At 40.4% G+C, this 20,523-nt stretch overlaps 1 protein-coding gene across 2 annotated transcripts in view; it reads left to right on the top strand.

The window, feature by feature from the left end:
* PREX1 (phosphatidylinositol-3,4,5-trisphosphate dependent Rac exchange factor 1) overlaps window positions 1-20,523 on the top strand; it is a 165,333-nt gene that overhangs the window by 86,729 nt on the left and 58,081 nt on the right. For both annotated transcript variants that reach the window (XM_080404924.1, XM_080404923.1), the window contains exons 6-9: window positions 5,978-6,139; window positions 11,574-11,707; window positions 16,495-16,610; window positions 17,592-17,741. In XM_080404924.1, coding sequence (XP_080261050.1) covers window positions 5,978-6,139; window positions 11,574-11,707; window positions 16,495-16,610; window positions 17,592-17,741 — 562 coding nt within the window. The remainder of the gene's footprint in view (window positions 1-5,977; window positions 6,140-11,573; window positions 11,708-16,494; window positions 16,611-17,591; window positions 17,742-20,523) is intronic.

The raw sequence follows: 20,523 nt of genomic DNA, 5'->3' as shown, positions 1-20,523 counted from the left end.
TAATATTTGCAAAAAGGTGTTTTGGGTTTTTTGAGTGTGTTTTTTTTTACCAAAAAAGCACATTTTGGAGCCGAACTGTTTATTAACACGCTTTTTGAACTGATAAGCAAAGAAATACATTGTCTTTGTTATCTCTGTAAGCCTGAGATGTTCAGTAGGTAACCAACGGATGTGTCTGAAACTGCTTTGTGTATGCACCAGTTTGGAGTGCAAAGCAAGACAGCCTGGCAAGCGCTGCAAGATTTGCACCAGTCAGTGCACAATGTTAACATTCATTGCACAAAATCCATGTTAAGCCATGTCTGAGCGTCCTCAGGAGTATAAAGATAGGAGGAAGAAATTTGTTAAATATAGAGACTTGTAAATTTCAGCTGCAAAACACGTGTTCAGTTGCCAGTTTATAAGTACAAAATCAATCATTTTTGTGTGGCAAGGGAGGACATGGGGAAGGATGGCAGAGACTTCTTTTTTAAAAAAGATCAGTTAAGCAGAACAACATCCTTTTTTTCTAGGAAATACTAAAATCGTTCTTACATTTAAAAACACTCTAGTTTCCTCTGCCTGCCTGTACTGTTCACTCATCATCCCTCCTGCCACCTCTTTACACCTTCCTGTGTAATGTTCTCTTTGCTGAGTTCTCTCCTCCAAGACTTTTTTTGGTTTGTTGGTTTTTTTTTTTTTTGGGGGGGGGAAGTGGTGTTTAAGCACAATTAGCAAATAGACAAATGTATGAACAGCTGATATATCTGTCGTCTTATGTGATTTAGTGCTTATATTTAGATTCTGTCATGTTTAGATCTCTTTCAGCCTTAAGCTATTTAAAGCTGCATCTGAGATTGAAATACTGAAGCTGGAAATCCTTTGCATAATCAAAATCTGGCATTTCTGAGTAGATCTGATGTAGCTGTCCTATCCTTCCTTTCTGTATGCGGTTCAGGAGGACACTACAGCTGGATGTAGATGTCTTGGAACGCTCTGTTACTCCCTTTGTAAAATGTGTTGTGTTCTGTGTGTAGGCGTTAAAAGTGACACAAACTCAATCTTTGCAGCTATTAAAGAGGCATGAAATAAAAGGAAAATTCTGTGCCTAGAGGGCAAAAAAAGACACATTTCTGTCTTAGTCCTTTAAAGAACAGAGAGAACTTTTTTTCCCCCACAGTTTATGAAATGGAATACCTTTGCAACTGTCACTGCTGTGCCCCCCCCACCCCCCCAAGAGGAGAGAAAAATCAGAGGATGATGGTGAAGATGATGGAGGTTGTGAAAAATACCAGCTTTTCTGTTCTCCACTGCTCGTTAGTCTGAAGGGTTAACAAGTCTGTGACTAGCAAGTAATGTATTTTATGAATTATTTTAAGAAACTCTTTGCAAGGAATAGTTTTCTGCAAGTGGCAACAACCTCCTTTCCTGGCCCTGTTAGGGCACAAGTTGCAATAAGATAGTAATCCCAGATAACAATATATATGAGCTTCATGGAGGACAAGACAGTCATACCCAAGGTTTGCCATCTGGTCTGTCTCTCGGCTGCCTTTCAAAATGTTGTCAAATGCTGTCAGAGTTTACACATCATAAATCTGTCACTGAAATAAATAAGTACCCAGAGCTCCCTTACTGTATTTCAGAAGTGCTAGGCTCTGCTCTTTTGGGGAATGGCAGTGTCAGAGCAGCATGGCTCTTCCTCAAATGGCTTAACACCAGGCAGTGGTGGGACAAGTTTTCTGACTCTCTACACTGCTTATGCTCTTGAGGCAAGTGACTGCCTCAGCTGGCACCTTCCCTGCCTTTTCTAGCCTCCTGTCCTGCTCCTTGGGCAGAAATACAGGCATCTAGCAGGAGTGGTTATTGCAGCAGAGGACTGCTGTGAATGGAGAGTTCTTTCTCTGTAGTTTGATGCTATTCAGAAAAGGATGTTTAACCAGTGCTAGCGTATACACATCTGTTTCCAAAGCAGTTTGGGTGACACTTGAGCTGCAGGACCTCATTGGTTTTTAATGAGTCAGGTAGCAAAAATTTTGCACTCTGTTTTAGAAGCATGGAGCAGAGGCTAGTGTCACCAAAGTGCAACACCTCTTCCTGCATTTTCAAACACTTACTTTCCTTGGCTGTATCTTCAGTAAAACTAGAGTAGAAACTTCCATAGGGAATTCCATTTGTGATATCAACTGACATTTGTAGCAGCCAGCCTCTTTTTCCTATGCCTGTGTCACTCGCTCTGTAAATCAACCAAGAGTTTAAGATTAACTCCTCTCTCTTAATGGGATTCCCAGCTGTCAGCACATTACCCATCTCCTCTGTCATCCATCTGACAAGAGCCATTGTCAATCTCCATTTATAATTTTCTGAAAAGAGTAATTGTAGCTATGAGTAAATTCTCAAAATACCAAATCTGTGCAAAGAACTGAATAGTTATATTTAATCAGACAAACATCAACATTCCCATCCATTCATTTGGGCCTTTATGTCTCCAGGATATGTCTATGTGGGAATGAGAGCACTTCCCATTGCCATATTTAGATTCTTATGAGACCTGTCTCTTGCATTACTTAAAGGAGCCTCAGTGGCCGAGTAGTTTAATTTCAAGATGCAGATTTCACTTTAAAAGGTTCTGCAAAACCAAGGAGTTAATAAATAATTCAAATACTTTACATTTCTGTAACACTAGGTCTCAAGACAGTTTAGTAGTGCTAGTGAATTAAGTCTTGCTCCAGCCAGCGTGAGGAAGCACTGAGAGGGTCTGTGCAAAGGCAGAAACAAATCTGTACTACTTTTATCTCTAGATTCCTTCTTTCAAATACGCCTTCTAATTTTACTGGTATCTGAGCACCTTGCAGTCTATTTATTCTAAGTTGCACCTGCTAGTAGAAAAGTACAGCTAGTTATGCACAAACCTGTCATATGCTAAAGGTGACTTTTGTCTAATGGTTTGTAGAGCAGGTCTATGAATTGACCCTAGGACAGAGAAAGTTCCTTGATTTAGCAGTTCAGAGTGTCTGGATTAGCAAAATGGCTGGATTGGTAGCTATTACAGTCACTATAAGTAACCTTCAGCAGAACTTGGATTTCAGCCCACGTCCCTCCACTCTCTGATACAGCATGTAACTTGACCCTAAAAGTGCCGGTTAATTTTATGTAGAGGTTGTGTGGGGACATCAGTCAGTTTAGGAGCAGTGCTTGTATTACAAGTTGTGCTATCAGCTCAAACAAGGCAAACCCCAGTAATACTCAGTATCATACCTGAAATCAGAGTATGTCAGTGCCAAGCAAGACAACATGGCACAAAGATCTTTAAATTAATGCCAATGTGGCAAAATTTTGTGTGGTGAAGAGATGCTTGCTGAGGTTAACTTGCTGATGTGGAGTATCAAAAGACAAATCAGACCACAGATTAAGCCTAGCTGGAGCCCATGGCGGGCGTTTGGGGGTTGTAATCGCTTATTATGGATGAACAACAACAGTAACAGGCTGTCTTTGCCTTAGCTGTAGGAACTATGGATTGAAGCAATTTAGCAACGTTCAGACCACAGTGCTGTGTAGTCTCTCTGGCTGTATTCAAACTCATTCTTGTGTCTCAAGCAAAATTATGCAATTCAGCAGCAGTTTGCCATTTAGACACAGGACTTTAAAACAACCAAATAACATGTTGAGGCAAAACAGAACATAGTGAGAAAATTAAATATTCCAGGCAATCTAAAAATGTGGGTCTTAAACACTATATTATGTATCAAGATGAAATTACCAGCCTTAGTTAAGGTTTCTTTAATGTATTTTTATCCAATTGTGGCTGACTATAAAATACTGTTGGTCTAAAAAATAATCGTTAGTTGACAGTGGTTACCCCTGTTGCCAAACTGGTTAATATTGTCAGGTTGCAAGCTTTCCTACTGCTTTTTTTCTTTGGGCAACAATTGACTGGGCCACTGTGCATTCAATCAAGTGAAGCAGAGACTCTTAGGAGCTCCTTCAGAGCAGAGATATTGTTCGTCTCTGTTAATCTCTGCAGTCAAAACATGTGCCCCAACCTCCTAAACATAACCTGGGGAAGAGTCCCCGCTAAACTCCTGCTGCTCTGTTGGCCTGTCTCTTTCCTAATCCAGCACTTTTTCCCACTTTGCCTTTTGGGGAGCCCTCTCCACTTGCCATGGCTCTGTCTTGGAGGTTAAAACACTGAACTGAGTGCCAGAAAGTCTTGGTTCTGCAAGCGACTTGCCACTGGACGAGTTATTCTTGTGTAAATGAATGTCCTCCTTCTTAAAATGATTATTACACTTCATAATACAAAAACATGGGACAGCTGTGGCCAGTGAATTTCCCTGCAATTTCTGGACATGCAGACTTCTCATGCACAGAGGTGCAGGCATTTATCTGCGTGTGGTGGGTTGGCCTTGGCTGGCTGCTGGCTGCCCACCCAGCCACTCTCTCTCTTGCTATTCAACAGCATGGCAGAGAAAATTAGATGAAAAAAATTCTTCTGGATTGAGATAAAGACAGGGACATCACCTAGTGATTACTGTCACAGGCCTAACAGACTTGACTCAGAGAAACAAAATAACTTTTCCCTCAGCCCCTACTCTTTTCCCCAGGCTCAGCGTCACTCCTGCATTCCCAGCTCCTCTACTTTCCACCCCGCCCTGAGCAGTGCAGGAGGTATGGGGAATGGGAGGTTGCCGTCAGTACGTAACATTTTCTCTTTGCTGCTCCTTCATCCTCATGCTTTTCTGTGCTCCAGCGTGAGCTCTCTATGGGCTGCTGTTCTTTAGGACAAACCTGGTCCTGTGTGGGTCCTATATGGGCTGCAGTTCCTGTCAGGAGAGCTCCTGCATGGACTCTTCACCTGTCACAGTTCTTTTCAGACACTATCCAGCTGCTGCCATTAGATACCTGTGTAGATACCTGCTCCGTCATGGTCCTCCCCGGGCTGCATGGAGGCACCTGCTCCAGCCCGGCCTCTCCAGGGGCTGCAGGGAGATCTCTGCGCTGGTGCCAGCGCCTCCTCCCTGCCTTCCTCTCAGGCTTTGGTGCTCACAGGGTTGTTTCTCAGGTTCTTCCTCTCTGCCTTGCTGCTTTTTGCCCTTTCTTACACACGTTTTCACAGAGGTGCCGCTGGCTTCCCCACTGGGCTCGGCCGGGCCCTGCCGTGGGTCTGTTGTGAAACCGGCTGGAACCGGCGCGGGGCAGCCCCTCGCCTCTCCTCACGCTACAGACCATGCGGGGGTGTCGGGGTTAGCAGCGGTGTCTCACTGGAACCCCTTTGGTCAGCGGGAAAAGACAGGCTTCTCCTGAGGGCTGTTCCGCTCCTAGGTAAATCTGAGTTGTGCTTTGGTTGTACTTCTCTGCTGGTTGTACAGCTAATCAAGCTGGGTCCTGAACTTGCATGTGGGTTGTGATTAACCGGCATCTGATCATTTCCATAAGTACTGTGGGGGGGGTATACAGCCTAGCGCTATTCCCGTAAGGCCATAGTTCATGGAGAACCCCACTTCCGTAGCTCTAGTGGTTCCTGACAAGACCTGCTATGGGCAGCATTTGTATCCGATTGAAGAGGCCTAATCTAGTGTCACTGAAAAACTGGATACACGTCGCTGGGGCTGGTATAGCATCGAGACCATGGCAGGTCAACACTCTATAGCATGTCTTTGAAGTAGACAGTGGTTTTTTTGTGTAATCTTTTATTTGGCCTGGGAACACTAGACACTGGAAACAAACATGTGACACAGCAAAACATATTTCTTTTGAGTTCTCTTCATTTGACGTATTTAACATGAGTAATTGCTTCATTTATTTAGCAGCATTCATATAAAACAGCAGCCCTGCACAGATGAGGAACAGAGAACAGCATCTACAGTAACATGCCCACAACTTCTCCTTAATTTTGCAGTGGTTCTGGCATTTTCCTGTGGGATTGCACACTAAGGCTTGTGCCTTTCCATGAGCCACTTCTAAGTTTACATTCCATGTTTTCCTTTTCTGTTTTTTAAAGGAATTAGCTAAGAGGACTCCCTCTAAGCATCCTGATCACCCAGCTGTCCAGAACGCATTGCAGGCCATGAAGACAGTCTGCACAAATATCAACGAGACCAAGAGACAGATGGAGAAACTGGAGGCCCTCGAACAGTTGCAGTCCCACATTGAAGGATGGGAGGTATGATGTCGGACCAGCAAGCTCCCTGGAGACAGTTCACTGCGCAGTTTAATGGGCTGAAGTTTGGTGACTTACACCATGTACAAGGCTTTTTGTTTCTTACGTGATATGTAAATGCTCTTGAAGGTGTGGGAGGCATCACTCTGATGAGTTTAGAATTTAGTGTTTATTTCGGGCGTGCAGGCTGCTGCTAAATTGTAGCAGAACAAACAAATTATGGAAGAAAAGTGATAGCGTTAGAATGGACTTAAAATTTCAAATAGGCAGATCTCATTTGAAAGACAGGTCTAGAAGATGAAATAAAGACTGGTCGAAATAGCAGAAGTTTCTCTTCCCATTCCTACAAGCCTTTAGTTTCTCTGAGAACTTTGAAAGTTACACATTCAGCTTCATACAGATTTCCTGTATAGAAGATAAAAGTTAGATTAACAAGCATTAGATTAGAAAGCAACCGGTATATTTGTGTTTGCTCCAGTTAAGTTGCTCATGGATGTGTTTCTAGTGATATGTTTATCGGTAGGTGGATCTCTGTAGGTAGAAGCATTTACTATGGAAGGGAGAGAGGATACGAAAGGGAGAAAACTGGAACATGAAGCTTGGGGGAAGTCTTGAAAAAGAGCCACTCAGTAGAAATACTGGCTAGTCAGGCTAGTGTGCCAAGGGTTGGCAGCTTATCTTGTGATAACTTTAACTGAGGCCCTTAAATCAGTGGAGTTCAAAGCCTCTGGGAGGTGCACCATAGGGAGTCAGTGGTGTTAAGTGGTCTCATGGAGGGATTGGCGTTGGCGTTCAGTGAGACTGACATTGAAAATGTCGAGGCTGATCATTGCCAGCTGAGGACATTTTGTTAGAGGTCATGTAAACTTCCTCATGTTCGAACTTTTGGGTGCTCTCCATGACTCTTTTGGGTTGTTTTTTATCTTTCCTGTATGTTTTAAACTTTGCTCATTTTTTCCCTGAAGGATGTTCTTGGCATCAGTTAAAGATGTGAGAACAACCCAGATATCCAGCTGTGTAATTTTTGGATAGCAAGCTCAGCTAAGTCATGTAATGTTCTGTATAGCAAGGCTTCTAAAAGCAGTTAAAACATTTCAGGTTCAATGCAACTCGTGGGTCATCTAGGCAAGAGGCATGGTTTGAACTCTGGAGCCTGACTATTAAAGTGTCCTTGATGCCATAAATGAAGGGATATCCAAGCAATGATTTTTGAAGTGTTTAACTTATCTACAGCAACATTCTGGAGCTGAAAACATTTTCAGATTTGTTTATATACACTGTTTTGTAACAAAGTCACCTAGGTCACTCTGCTCAAAATTTTGAAAAGGAAGAAGTGTTTTTCCCTCCCAGTAAGCTGTGGAACATTTCCAAATTACTCTAGTGGCAGTTTCACAGGAGAAAAACTAGCTTTATACATCACAGATACAGGCCAGTGCTCAACATGATGACATCTTTTTCTTCTGTACACGTAAAGAAGTTTGAAACTGATTCACAGTTTCCTATCTTACAGTGCTAGGGGTCTTGTAAATTATGACTCTAAAGCAAAGTGCTGTGTTTGTAAATAGCTGATATTAGTTCTTTCAGATGTATTTCATAGTTTATTCCTAGAGAAGGGCTCCTAACTTCTATCCATGGAAAGCTGTAGTTGCTGAATTAAATAATCTTGTATCTTAACAATGCAGTGCTATAAGCCACAGAGCTGGCTGTAGGAGGAAGTCCATAAGGTAAATTTATGCCTATTTTTAGTTTATCTCATGGCATTCTGTCCTACAAAATAGAAAATTTCCCTTTTCTATTAGCATGGATATGGATTCTGAAACACTGTATATATGTGCCCTGTATATATGGTTATATACTGTACATACAAAGTAATTCAACAAGGCCTGCAGCTTTCAACTGTTTTAATTCAAGACATTTGAATTGTCAAAAAGAAGTGAAGATCAGCTTGCTTACTTATGACCAAGTGTTTTATGATTATAAGGGATGTGGCCTGAATCTGTAGTGTGCAGGCAGCCCAGCATGAAGTTTGGCGTTAAGTTGTTCACATAATTTGGAACAGGCTCCACCTTGTCTAATGTTTCTGTTTAAACACACCAGCAGTTTCACTGGTTTCTATGACTTAGCACTTCCATTCAACTGTCCCAGTGGACTATCCCTGGTCTGATCTTCGTCCTCTTGCCATCAGTGCCATCCTCAATATTTATAACATATATATAATGTATTATATATAAATATATAATATAATTTTGCTTCTGCAGAGTTTTTTCTTGCTCTTGAGAGTCACCTGTAACTTTAGTAAGAGCAGGAGTTATTTTTTTAGAGCAGTTTCCTCACTTCAACATTTTTTCTTCAATGTCTCTGCCCACCGATCTGCATCTCCCTCTCTAATACAACTGTCACTATCACTGTCATATGCTGAGTATGTGCTGGCACCATCCTGTCAGTCTCTTTCTGAGACAGATTATAATGAGGGGAAGTGTTAAAGTAGGCCAAACCCGCAGCTTAATCAGAGGTCTGTTCGTCAAAATGAACTCTGCTCCGATTCATTCTTTTGGAATGCACAGAATCCTTGTAGATGTATGTTATGGATTAGTCTCAGGCAGGTCAACTTGATTCTGGTTAATCCTTCTGGGAAACAAAGATTAGTTAAAAAAGAGCGGGAAAGAAAAGTAGAGGTTGCATAAGACCAACTTTTGTATACAGTGTTTTTGTTTGCTTAGGGAAGAACAAGTTAATATGCTGTTTCTATTATATATTGGTTTTTATGTGGGGACAGCTCCTCCTCATGAGTCCTTGTTATTTTTACTGAACAATTGCTACCTATCCCCAAATTCTCCCAGTCTGAAATGCACAGGGAAGCAAAACCCCCATCACAGAACAGCATGAGTTGTAAGATATGTGTTAATGCTTAGGCAGATCAATCATATTATAATTGGCTGTAATTTGCAATTCCACCAGCTATGATGTTTTCTTTTTATTTTCTTTTTTGTTCCCCGCCCCCCCATCCTCCCCTGCAGCTTGGTCCCACTTGGAAAGGTGAGAAATTCTATGTTGTCTCTGAAAACATCAAATAAATCTTCTTGCTCTGTTTCTGACTATTGAAAAACCTCTCAAATGGTTATAAATGGGAAGTAGCTAGGTCAACAGCAAACAGGAAATGCATCAACAATGTTTAGATACCATCACCATGTGTCTGATGGAAAAATAAAGATTCTTAGATGTTAAGGTGAGAAGCAAGCATTGCAATCATTTGCTTTACTTCCTGCACAAAATAGGTCAGATAATTTTACCCAGTGATTCTGTGTCGGTAAAAGACTGACTCCAATTACTTATGTCACTGTAGTCATTGTTTTTCTGTCTTTGGGTATCTTTCAGAAAATTAAGTACTTGATGTTGAGGTGCTCTGAAGCCTTGATTTCTGCATGGGCAAACCATGTGAGGAGCATGCTTTTATGTTGTACAGTCAGTTGCTTTCTGTTCCTATTTGTGTATGTGCTAGTAGGCCATTGGGATCATAATTCTGAGATACAGTGATTTCTCCTGGAGATAGTAACAGTTCATTTTCAAAATAACAAGTGCTCATTTTCTGGACATTTTAACTAATATTTTAGTATTAACTATTTCTATAGAATGATTAAGAAAATAAAAACATACCAGGACAGCAGATGGACCTATTGCATGTAGCTAGTTCCTACATCATTGTATCCTGAATGTATAAAAATGCATATGTGGAACACACAAATTAGTGTTGCGTACTTGGCAGCCTTTAAAGAATAGCTGCTTCCCTGTTAATTAAAAGCAAGACATGGACAGCACAGCTGTCAAGGTTCGATTTAGAAAACGATGTAATCAAAGCTTTATTCACACCTTTGGGGTGACTGCATTGTATTTAGAAAGGCTGATTTCAATTGAGTGATTTCACCTGAATAGCTTGATGACAGCAGACTGCACATTCCTCAAAAAAAACCCAACCTCAAACAATAAACTCTTGCAATGTCTAAAATCATTCAGACAGATCTTTCTGGGGTGACTTTCTAGATGGAGCTGGCTTTCACATCTGTGCACAGAGATTGATGTCTTCAGTTTCTTTTAGTGGGATGAGTTGTATATTACAAAATTTTTCTATTATTTGTGAATATAGGATTAATGGACCTCTGGAAATCAAGCAGTTTTGTTATGAATGTCTTGCGATCCAAAGTCAGTTCTCTTTTCCCGTAAGACTTATGGCAGTGGGTCATACAATCTAATTTACTTCCTTAGCTGCATGCTGATCATGGAAGGGAGTTACTGATACCCTAAGTTGCTGTTCTTCCCAATTCAGAGGGAAATGCAAGAACTAGTAAGTGATCCAGAATTGGGTGGTAAAAGTTTCCAAGGCCTCAGGGTGTTTTCCTGAAAAGGGACCCTTATTGATAGGATGCTCTTGTACCTTTGAAGTAATACTAGATCAAGCAATTTAAGGCTAGTGGCTAAGGTTTAGCCAAACCGTCTTGTTTGGTCAGTAGAACAGTGGTGAAGCAGATTCCCAGCTGTGTGCATTCAGAATGAGGGGACCCTTGGAGTAAGCCTGCCCTGAGAGCAACCTGGGACAGTCCTATAGTTGTTCTTCAGTTGGGCCCAACTGCTTTGGTCCTAAAGGACCTCATTTAAAGGGCTGCATGATTGCCTTTTCCTGGGAATAATCTGAGTAACAGTTTGGAGAGTTAATGTTTTAGAGTGGTTTTCACTGTGGTTTTAGCTGTTGTTTTCAGCTTCTGGGCATCACAGGCTAAAGTGTATTGAGCACCAAGCTCAGTTATCTCTGTGGCTGTCTAGTGTATATAACAGCTTGCACATAGCAGCTGGCACAGTGTCCAGGACTTAGTCTCTGATTTTCACGGCTATGTTTCTAACTTGCATGTGTTTATTACAACTCTAGAAAGGAAAGTACCTGCATATACTTCTAAGGAAAAAATTGGGGAGATGTATCACCACTGAGTTGATTTTGCAAAGATGGTTAATAGCGACGTGTGTCAGTATCGGAGCTCCAATGTTAGGGAAATACCATTATTCTTCTATAAAGTATTCCTGAAGCCATCACTTGTGATATTTGCAACGATAGCTCAGGGTATGAAAGGAGAGCTAATGGTCTTGAGAGACTCACAATACAGCTGCTTTAAGAGTGAAAGATTTCTTTAAGAAAAAATCTCCTGGAGATTAATAGGGAAGATTTATTGTCGTGTGTGAGGACTCCAAAAAAAAAAAAATATTTGTAATCCAGAGACAACATCATGTGTTCAGCCACATTAAGAAATTCAGGACTTCCTCCTCCTGAGTGCATCAGTTATTTTGCAGTTTAATGACATGCAGATAAAATAACAGTGTTTCAGTAAAAATCCTTCGTTGTGTGCACACAAAAAGTGTTAAAAATGAATGCTGTCTCTTTTCTGTGTTTCAGGGGTCAAATCTGACAGATATCTGCACACAGCTCTTGCTCCAAGGGACTTTGTTAAAAATCTCAGCAGGAAACATTCAGGAGAGAATGTTCTTTCTATTTGATAATCTACTGGTCTATTGCAAGAGGAAATCCAGGTGAGTCCCTCTGTGTTTACAGTTTTATAATGGGATCATTCAGAAGTTTTGTAAGTAGAAAGTATGATCACCTCCTGATCACTCACTGTATTCCCTGTTGCTCTGTAGGGCTGAGTCACAGGTGTGACTTTTCTCTGTTCTTGACTATTGCTGTTATTGAGACTATATGAGAAGGAAGTCACTATATGGTAGGGTAAATATGCCAGGCAGTAACGACATCCCCACCCTGAAAAGGGCGCAATCTAAAGACAGAAGTGTAGAAAAAACACAGAGTGAGTTCTTAAAGCTGGAAAGCTTCCCAGAGCAGATAGGTCTCCAGGAGTGATGTGAAGAAGGAGTCCTTGCCAACTTTCATTGTGAGTTATTCCCAGCAGAAAAGGGTGATGTGAAAAATGATACAAAGCCAAGAAAGGGGAAAGTGGAAGACTAAGAAAACATTAAATAGATGCAGGGCACAGAGGAGTGAGGAAGATATGAAGATTAGGAAGTTGCTGTTCAGCATTTGAAGCCCATGTGCTCTGTGTGTTGTCTTACTTTCTTATCCTAGTAAAAATTTTTGCATTGTTCCACCTTACAAAACTTAAGCATTATTAACACCTACTGTCTATCATTAAAATAGCATTGGCAGAGTGAAGGGCAGTTTTCTTCTGCACCAGTTATACTGTATTTCAGCTCATAAGCTTTTCACCTTCACAGCTCCAGTCTCATTCTCACGTCTTGGTCTTTTCTGAATTTGCAATGCATTCTCTACACTCAGATTCACCTCCTTCTTTCTTTCCTGTAATATCCTGCCCCTTTTTTAAGTTCTACTTCTTTACGGATGATGGCCAAGTAGAGTGGCCAACCCAATTAGAAATTCTCAAAAACCAGAGTGTTCTCTCCAAAGAAAATTCTCTTATCTCAAAATTTGGGTTTATATTCAATTTTTTTGTTCAATGGAAATTTTGGAACCATTAAGCTGGGGAGAAATGATTTCAGTAATGTTCAGAGTTTTTGTGTAAATAATGCTGAAACTATAAAAAATATATGCAAACTATTAGGTGAAATGACATTAAAAATTATTAGAATCATAAAATGGTTTGGGTTGAAAGGGACCTTCAAGATCATCTAGTTCCAAATGTAATATAAACATTTCAAGTAAATTAAAAAAAAATTACCCAATTCAGTCTTATACGGCTTTTAATATTATCTAACTGAAGCATTCTGAGTCTGCTGAAATGAAGCAAGAAAGGTGAAACATTTTGACACTTTACCAAATTTGTCTAAATCCAAATTTCCATACGAAAGAGAGTTCAGAAGTTTGTGCGTCTTCTAACAGAAAAGTGTTCTGTTTAAAAAAATAAATAATTGGTTTGATATCTAATCTTTTACTTCTTCAGAGTTCTTGGAAACTGTTTTTCTAGTCCTGTTTGTAGTTCAGGTTAGCCTAGCCCCTCCCATGCTGTCCAGGCATTTTTCCCGGAATACTGAGATTTAGAAAACACGATGTTCTACTGCCTTTTAAGCAACTCAGTTTTTTTGTAGAGGAGACCTTACTGAGCTACTCTGTTTGGCTTGATTTTGGAGGAGGCTGCTGTAACAGTTTGATTTTCCCAAAGGACTGATACTGTTTACCTTTGTCTAATAATGTAGCTTGAACTGATGAGATGTCCAGAATCTGACTTCCATTAAAAAGTAGAGTATTTTCTTAATTCTGCTGGGAATTGCCTAATGTAAAAAATCTATTTAGGGATCACTGAGTGACTTTAATTTTGGATATTTCTCCTATCTAGCTGCTATTTATAATTAGTTCAGGATGGAAATTAATGTCTATCCAGTTGTGCTGGTGTAATCATTTGGCCAGCTGCTTAACAAACAACTGACATGTTAGTGGGACATGGATTTTTTTTTTTTTTTGGGGGGGGGGAAGCCAAAAACCTGTCTGTGTCTGTTCCTAATTTGAAATTGAATGACTCTGTTCTGATCTCACTTATGCTGTGCTTAGCTTGTAGAAGTCACTGGAGTTTTTCTTGATTGAAAAATGCATTAAGAATTCAAGTCTCAGTCTTTGATAAATAGTCAACAATGCAGACATTTGAATTTGGGCATCATATCTTTTCACAACAGCATAAATTAGGAGTAGTATTGTTGAGACCAGTTTAAGATGTGTTTAGAATCAGAATTGGATCTGTGGTTTTAGATTTAAGACTGCAATCTCATCTTTAGGAGACTGGTAGACAGAGAGTCTCTTGGGGAGGCAGTCCTGAAGGGCCAGGGGTCCAGGAAGGCTGGACATTATTCAAGAATGAAGCCTTAAAAGCACAGGAGCAGGCTGTCCCCATGCTGAAAGAGGAGCTGGTGGGGAAGACAACTGGCCTGGATGAACAGAGAGCTTTGGCTGCAACTCAGGAGAAAAGGAGAGTTTATGAAGAAGGGGCAGGCAACTCTGGAGGACTACAAGGATGTTGTGAGGTTATGCAGGGAGAAAATTAGAAGGGCCAAAGCCCAGACAGAACTTAATCTGGCTACTGCTGTAAAAGACAATAACAAATGTTTCTATAAATGCATGAGCAGCAAAAGGAGGGCTAAGGACAATCTCCATCCTTGATGAATGCAAGGGGAAACATTGCCACAAAGGGTGAGGAAAAGGCTACAGTACTTAATGCCTCCTTTGCCTCAGTCTTTAATAGCAAGACTGGTTGTTCTCCAGGTACTTGGCCCCTGAGCTGGAAGGCAGGGATGAGGAGCAGAATGAAGCCCCCATAACCCAAGGGGAAATGGTCAGCGACCTGCTACACCACTCAGACACACACGGGTCTCTGGGGCCGGATGGGATCCACCCGAGGGCACGGAGGGAGCTGGCGGCAGCGCTCACCAAGCCAACCTCCGTCATTTGGGCCAAGAGGCCAACAGCATTCTCTCTTGTGTCTGAAACGGTGTGGCCAGCAGGACCAGGGCAGCGATTGTCCCCCTGGGCTCAGCACTGCTGAGGCCACACCATGAATCCTGTGTTCAGTTTTGGGCCCCTCACGACAAGACTGACATTGAGGGGCTGGAGCGTGTCCAGAGACGGGCAATGGAACTGGGGAAGGGGCTGGGGCACCAGTCTGATGGGGACCGGCTAGGGGAACTGAGGGTGTTTAGTCTGGAGAGGAGGAGGCTCAGGGGGGACTTTATTACAGCTGCCTGAAAGGAGGTTGACAGGTGGGAGTCGATCTCTTCTCCGAGGTAACAAGTGATAGGGCAAGAGGAAACAGCTTCAAGTTGTACCAGGGGAGGTTTAGTCTGGATATTAGGAAAAGTTTCTTCACAGAAAGGGCTGTCAGGCATTGGAACAGGCTGCCCAGGGGGCCATCCCTGGAGCTATTCAGAAAACATGTAGATGTGGCACTTAGGGACATGGTTTAGTGGTGGACTTGGCAGTGCTGGGTTAACGGTTGGACTTGATGGTCATAGAATCATAGAATGGTTTGGGTTGGAAGGGACCCTGAAGATCATCTAGTTCTAACCCCACATCCATGGGCAGGAACGCCTTCCACTAATGGTCCTAAAGGTCCTTCCCAACCTAAATGATTCTATGATCTTTTGCAGAAGCTTAGGGAAGTCAGACAAACTGATGACATAGATTTTCAGGGCAGAGTATTTTTTTGTGTTTTTAGCAGAATCATGGACTTCTGTTTAAATTGAATTCTGATGTCAGGAACAATGTTTCATGTGGGGAAATGGGCTGAGTATTTAAAGGGTTTCACTAAAGCTGCCAGGACAGCTTTTCTTTTGACTCCAGCAGTCGTCTTTAGGAAATGATCTAATAGCTCCAAGATCTCAGTCACTGTCAGCCTGATTGGATGTAAATATCTGGTCATCGCTAAATGTATGTTTGTCACTAAAGCTAGTTGTAAGAGGAAAAGTTGTTCAGAAAAATACGGTCATTCTTCTCTCACCTCAGTTTATCATAGATATTTCACTTTGACAGAATTTTTCTCCCTAGCTGTTTTTTATTGCAATATTCTTTGAGTCTTATGAGCTCCTGGCAAATTGCCACAGCAGTCCCTTCACTGCGCAGAGTTTGGACACCTGCCATCTCAAATGATGATCATTTGACCAGTTGTGTTTTGGTTCGCATAGCAGGGTTGTTCTTAGATATTAAAGCTCAGCAGGTGTCAGCTGGATAGTTTTAAACCTATTCTAGACATAAAAATCAGAACATAACTATCAATGAAAAGTGCTTTCCTGAAATTTTTCATAAGACACATCAACAGAGACATTATAAAGCTTACAGATAGGAATGTAAATTTTGGTGCAGAATCACCACAGCAGCACTTTCAGAAATGCCACATACAACGACAGTTAATACACATATGACAGACCATGTGACACTAGCCTCTTTGCATGTTTCATTTCATATTTGAAACTTTGTACACATACCACATTTACCAAAGCTTTAGGCAAACAAAGGGGGCAAATGTAACATTGTGTCAGGTCGTATTGCAGTATTCATCCCAAAGCCATGTGCAGTTCAGTTGTACTGGTATTTCAATCAGTTAGTCATCAAGAATGTGAATCTTGAAGGCATCCCAGTCTTCACATCGTCTTGCAAAATAAGCCCTTTATTGCTGTACTGACACTGTTGTAAGCTTATCTTTGTGAGCTGATTGAGTATTCCAGTTATTTGTATTAGAGATGTGGTCAAATACCACAAAACAATATAAAGGAATCCTTTCTTAGTAGTCATATCTCAGATTGATTTATACATGTGTATGTTACTGTATTTGCTTATGTGTTGCTAACAGTCTTAATCCTAATTGCAGAGTTACTGGGAAAAAACCATCTAAACGGACCAAGTCCATCAATGGGTCCCTTTATATCTTCAGAGGCCGAATAAATACAGAAGTCATGGAGGTAGAGAATGTGGAAGATGGAACAGGTAAGAGACCAAATACTGTCTTTTAACAACACAGCAAGTCCTTGCGTTGGAAGTTGGTGCAACAATACTTGTCCATCTCCTCTAATGAAATCCAAAGCAAGCTGTGTAACTTCTGATGCCTTCGTTATTAGACCAACTTCTGTAGTTGAAAGACTGGACATGCTTTCAGGTACTAGTCCTTCATTCTGAAATGACCTTATGAAGAGTTTGTGTACCCAGAAGCTTGTCTATTTTCTCTCCTAATCCAATTTAATTTAGTAAAATATATTTTATCTTCTTTTCATCCTTTCTTTTCTTACATCTTAAGCCAATACAGCTATAATAACAGAAATTCTGGATCTTCTTCTCATTTAGAATACTACCAAATGTTAGTCTTAGCATCAAATCAGTAGAATGGAATGTGACCATGAATGAAATATGGCAATGGCAGTTGTGTTGTGATTCTTGTGTTCTGACACAGGCAGGAAGGCTGGATGGGTTTCTGCTTTCATCCACAAAGGCCACACCAGCCCCTGCTCCTATTACAAGAAACCAGGAAGTAATACTATGTCGTTGAAACAGTTGACACTTAAAAGAGTTCCCATGTCTTGTGGATAAAAGTCATTACAGTGCAAAAAGTTAGCATGTCCACAGAAAGTTCAGAACAATAACCTGAACAAACTTCATAGATTTTTGTCGCTGTTGTCATTGAATTTCAAAAATTTTAGTTCTTCTTCTTGAGGTGAAATTACAAAATGTCTCTCTTATGACTGAAACATTCAGACAGTTTGAACAACCTAGCCATGGATACTTCTATTAATATTAGTTCTTCAAGAGTGGTAAGTAACAGCCAGTCACATGGACAGTCAGTAAAACTGATGCATGAGGAACACCTCCAGAAATCAAGCTCTTCAAAGAAAATTTTAATTAAGTCCCACACTGATTTGATTAAAGTAGCAGGCCTTCTGTTCACTGTGTGCATTGTGCTTTGGGTTTTTACAGCGGATTACCACAGCAACGGCTACACTGTGACAAATGGCTGGAAGATACACAACACAGCCAAAAACAAATGGTTTGTCTGTATGGCCAAGACTGCAGAGGACAAACAGAAATGGCTGGATGCTATAATCAAGGAAAGGGAGCAGAGAGAGAGTAAGTGGATAATGTATTTTCTAATGCAACGAATGAACTTGTGTACCAAGGAGAAATGTATATGCATGTATGAGTATCTGAGAGAAAAAGAAAAGGTTGCAGTTTTTCCTCCATGGACAGAATTAAAATCTATCCTTAATGACAAAGAAAATCAAGTGGTTGAAAACAAATATTTCTGAATGTGTACCTTGGGGTTTTTATGGACTTATGTCAGTATGTTTAACAAATGTTTTTATTTACTGGAGTCAGTTTCTTTGATGCATTGAATTACTGTGAAAAAATTACATTTAATTGATTTCATTTTTTTGTCTTTTATTTGTAAATATGATAAAATTATATTTATCAGTAAAAGGAAAGAAGAAAATCCAGCTTGCAGCCTTCTTCCAGAGGCAGTGGCAAAAACTCGTTCTCACAAACTAGGCCTCCATGATCTTGAAATAAACAGAACAGTTCATGGAGGAAAAACTGTAGAAATATTACGCTTAGACTGAGAACTGTGACAAATGTTTGCAGATGCTTGTCACTTTTATCTTTTCTTGTGGAATGAAACAAAACCTGAGCTTATCTTGAAACAGTGTGTACAATAGAAGCAAGTTCACAAAGCCATGATTCAGGATGGGTGATAAAAGTTCTGAGTTCCTTTAAAAGTCAGAACTATCATTCACAAATGAACCTCCTTCCCTGTGTGCTTAATGGGAACAATAATAGCTCATCGCCAGAGAAAATGACACTTATTTCAAAACATTCTGCGCCTGACTTTGAGAAATGGTTTGCCTCTCTGCACATGCAACTCCATTAAAGACATAATTGCTCATCTATGCTAATTTTGAAAGAGGTCAGACTGAAACCTTTTTTTAGTAGTACGTTTTCAGAACGTGTACTTGCAATGCTTTATAGAGTTTTAAAGTATTTTAAGAAAGTTATAGATCTATCACTGAAGTCTAATGAAAGCAGAGAATCTAAGTCCTTTAATGTCCTTTCAAAACCAAACCTTAGTTTTTATGTTATAAAACTTTGCATCTAATCTGCTAACCACAATGCACGTTGCATTTCTTATTACCATAGAATATAAAACATTTCTAACATACATCATCTTCTATAAACCTCAATACAGCTTTTCATAATAGCAAGGATACTACCTTCAAGATGTAGATTGGGCATGGTGGAAATTCAAGAGAACTACTTGAAGGCAACGGAGAGAATCAGTTTTGATTTTTGCTTAGTGGTCAGTTCTACATCCCACTGTACTGTAAGGATCCTGATCTTCCACATGATACTTTTTAAATAAAATACATTTCTTGCGTCTTACTATTACCCTCAGAGTGCTAAATTGTATCTCTAAAAGGTCCTGTGAGTCTCCATTTCATAGTCAGTTTTCACTTTGTGAGGTCACTAGTGCTCTGCAGAATTTTCTGTGCATCGGGTAAAATGTATGAGGAGAGAAAAGGTTTAGTAAGAAGTAAAAAGACAGGACTAGAGAAACAGACCACGTAGAAACAGGGAGCTTGAGAATATGGGGAGGTGACTGAAATAAATATTAGGAAGGGAAAAGAACTATTACTTAATAGAAAGTTTGTCAAAGTTTTCCATGCAGCATTGGCTAGTAAGAGTGGCGTTTTCTCTGATGCTTTTTGTCATATATATTTTTATGATGTGGCTGCTGATGACAGACACTCAGGATAAGCATAGATATTCTGGCAGACATTCCAGGCTGTATTGGAAAATCTCCTTTGGATCAGAGTACTTGCAAAGTCACAGAGATATCAGTGTTTGGATTAGAAATTGGTGAGATTCCCAATTCTGTACGATGAGTTGGGTAGAATGTGCATTCCAGTCTGTCATTTGCATTGGAGCCTGGGGAATTCAGTGATGCAAGACCAGCAGGGAACACGTATACGATTACACAGGCTGTTTTCTATCACGAGTTCACATTGCAAATTAGCCTCAGCTACACGTGTCAGCATTCGCATTGAATTGGATCACAGTATTGGGGGAAGAAAAGGATGGAGGAATAACAGCAGGGGTTTGTGGAGCAAAAACCTTTAGCCAGATATTGGACACAAAAGCAATACTGTATTTGAAAGACAAAATGTTGTGCAAGTCTTAACTTCTGCAACATGCGTTTCAAGCCTCCAAAACAAATGCATTAAAAATTTTCAAAAAGCTAGAAAGCAGCTCTGATGACGCAGAAGACTATTAGTTCATTTCAGTATCTTACCATAGAGCAACAGGATTTACGTCCAGTTAGGGTGACCTGCTTTTCTCAAAGAATGTACAGTTTTCATTTTCTAGCCTTATACTGATCGCTGTCTGATGTCAATCTCTGCAAACAGCAGGCACCTAAGTAAAGGACCAATTCAGGCTGCCTGTTTTCAAGCTAATCTTAGAGATGTCTAAAATCTGTGCCTCTGTTTTGGACTCCAGAGTTGCCTAATTTGCAAGTTCTAGAATAACATAGCCAGAAACCAAAAAAAATTTGTTCAGGCTAGAAGAGACAAAACATCTACAGCAGCAAAACTGCTTTTCTCATGTGCTGCCCTCCTAAAGCAATTTGCAGATCTAAAAGGCAGAGTGCCAGAAAATGCCAATTATGACTATAGTTGTAACATAGACACCTATTGTTTTCAGAGAATCATCCTCCTGACTGCAGCAGTTTTCAAGTTAACATAAACTATGTGGAAACTCGTACAAAGTGGATGTGAAATTTTCTCTATATCCTATTATCTGTCATTCCTTAAATCATTCAGTATTTATTTCATTGACTGGATAATATGATTGTCAA

This window comes from Falco punctatus, assembly GCF_963210335.1.
Source record: "Falco punctatus genome assembly, chromosome: 10".
Taxonomy (NCBI): domain Eukaryota; kingdom Metazoa; phylum Chordata; class Aves; order Falconiformes; family Falconidae; genus Falco; species Falco punctatus.
This window is presented reverse-complemented; position numbering and strand designations above follow the sequence as displayed.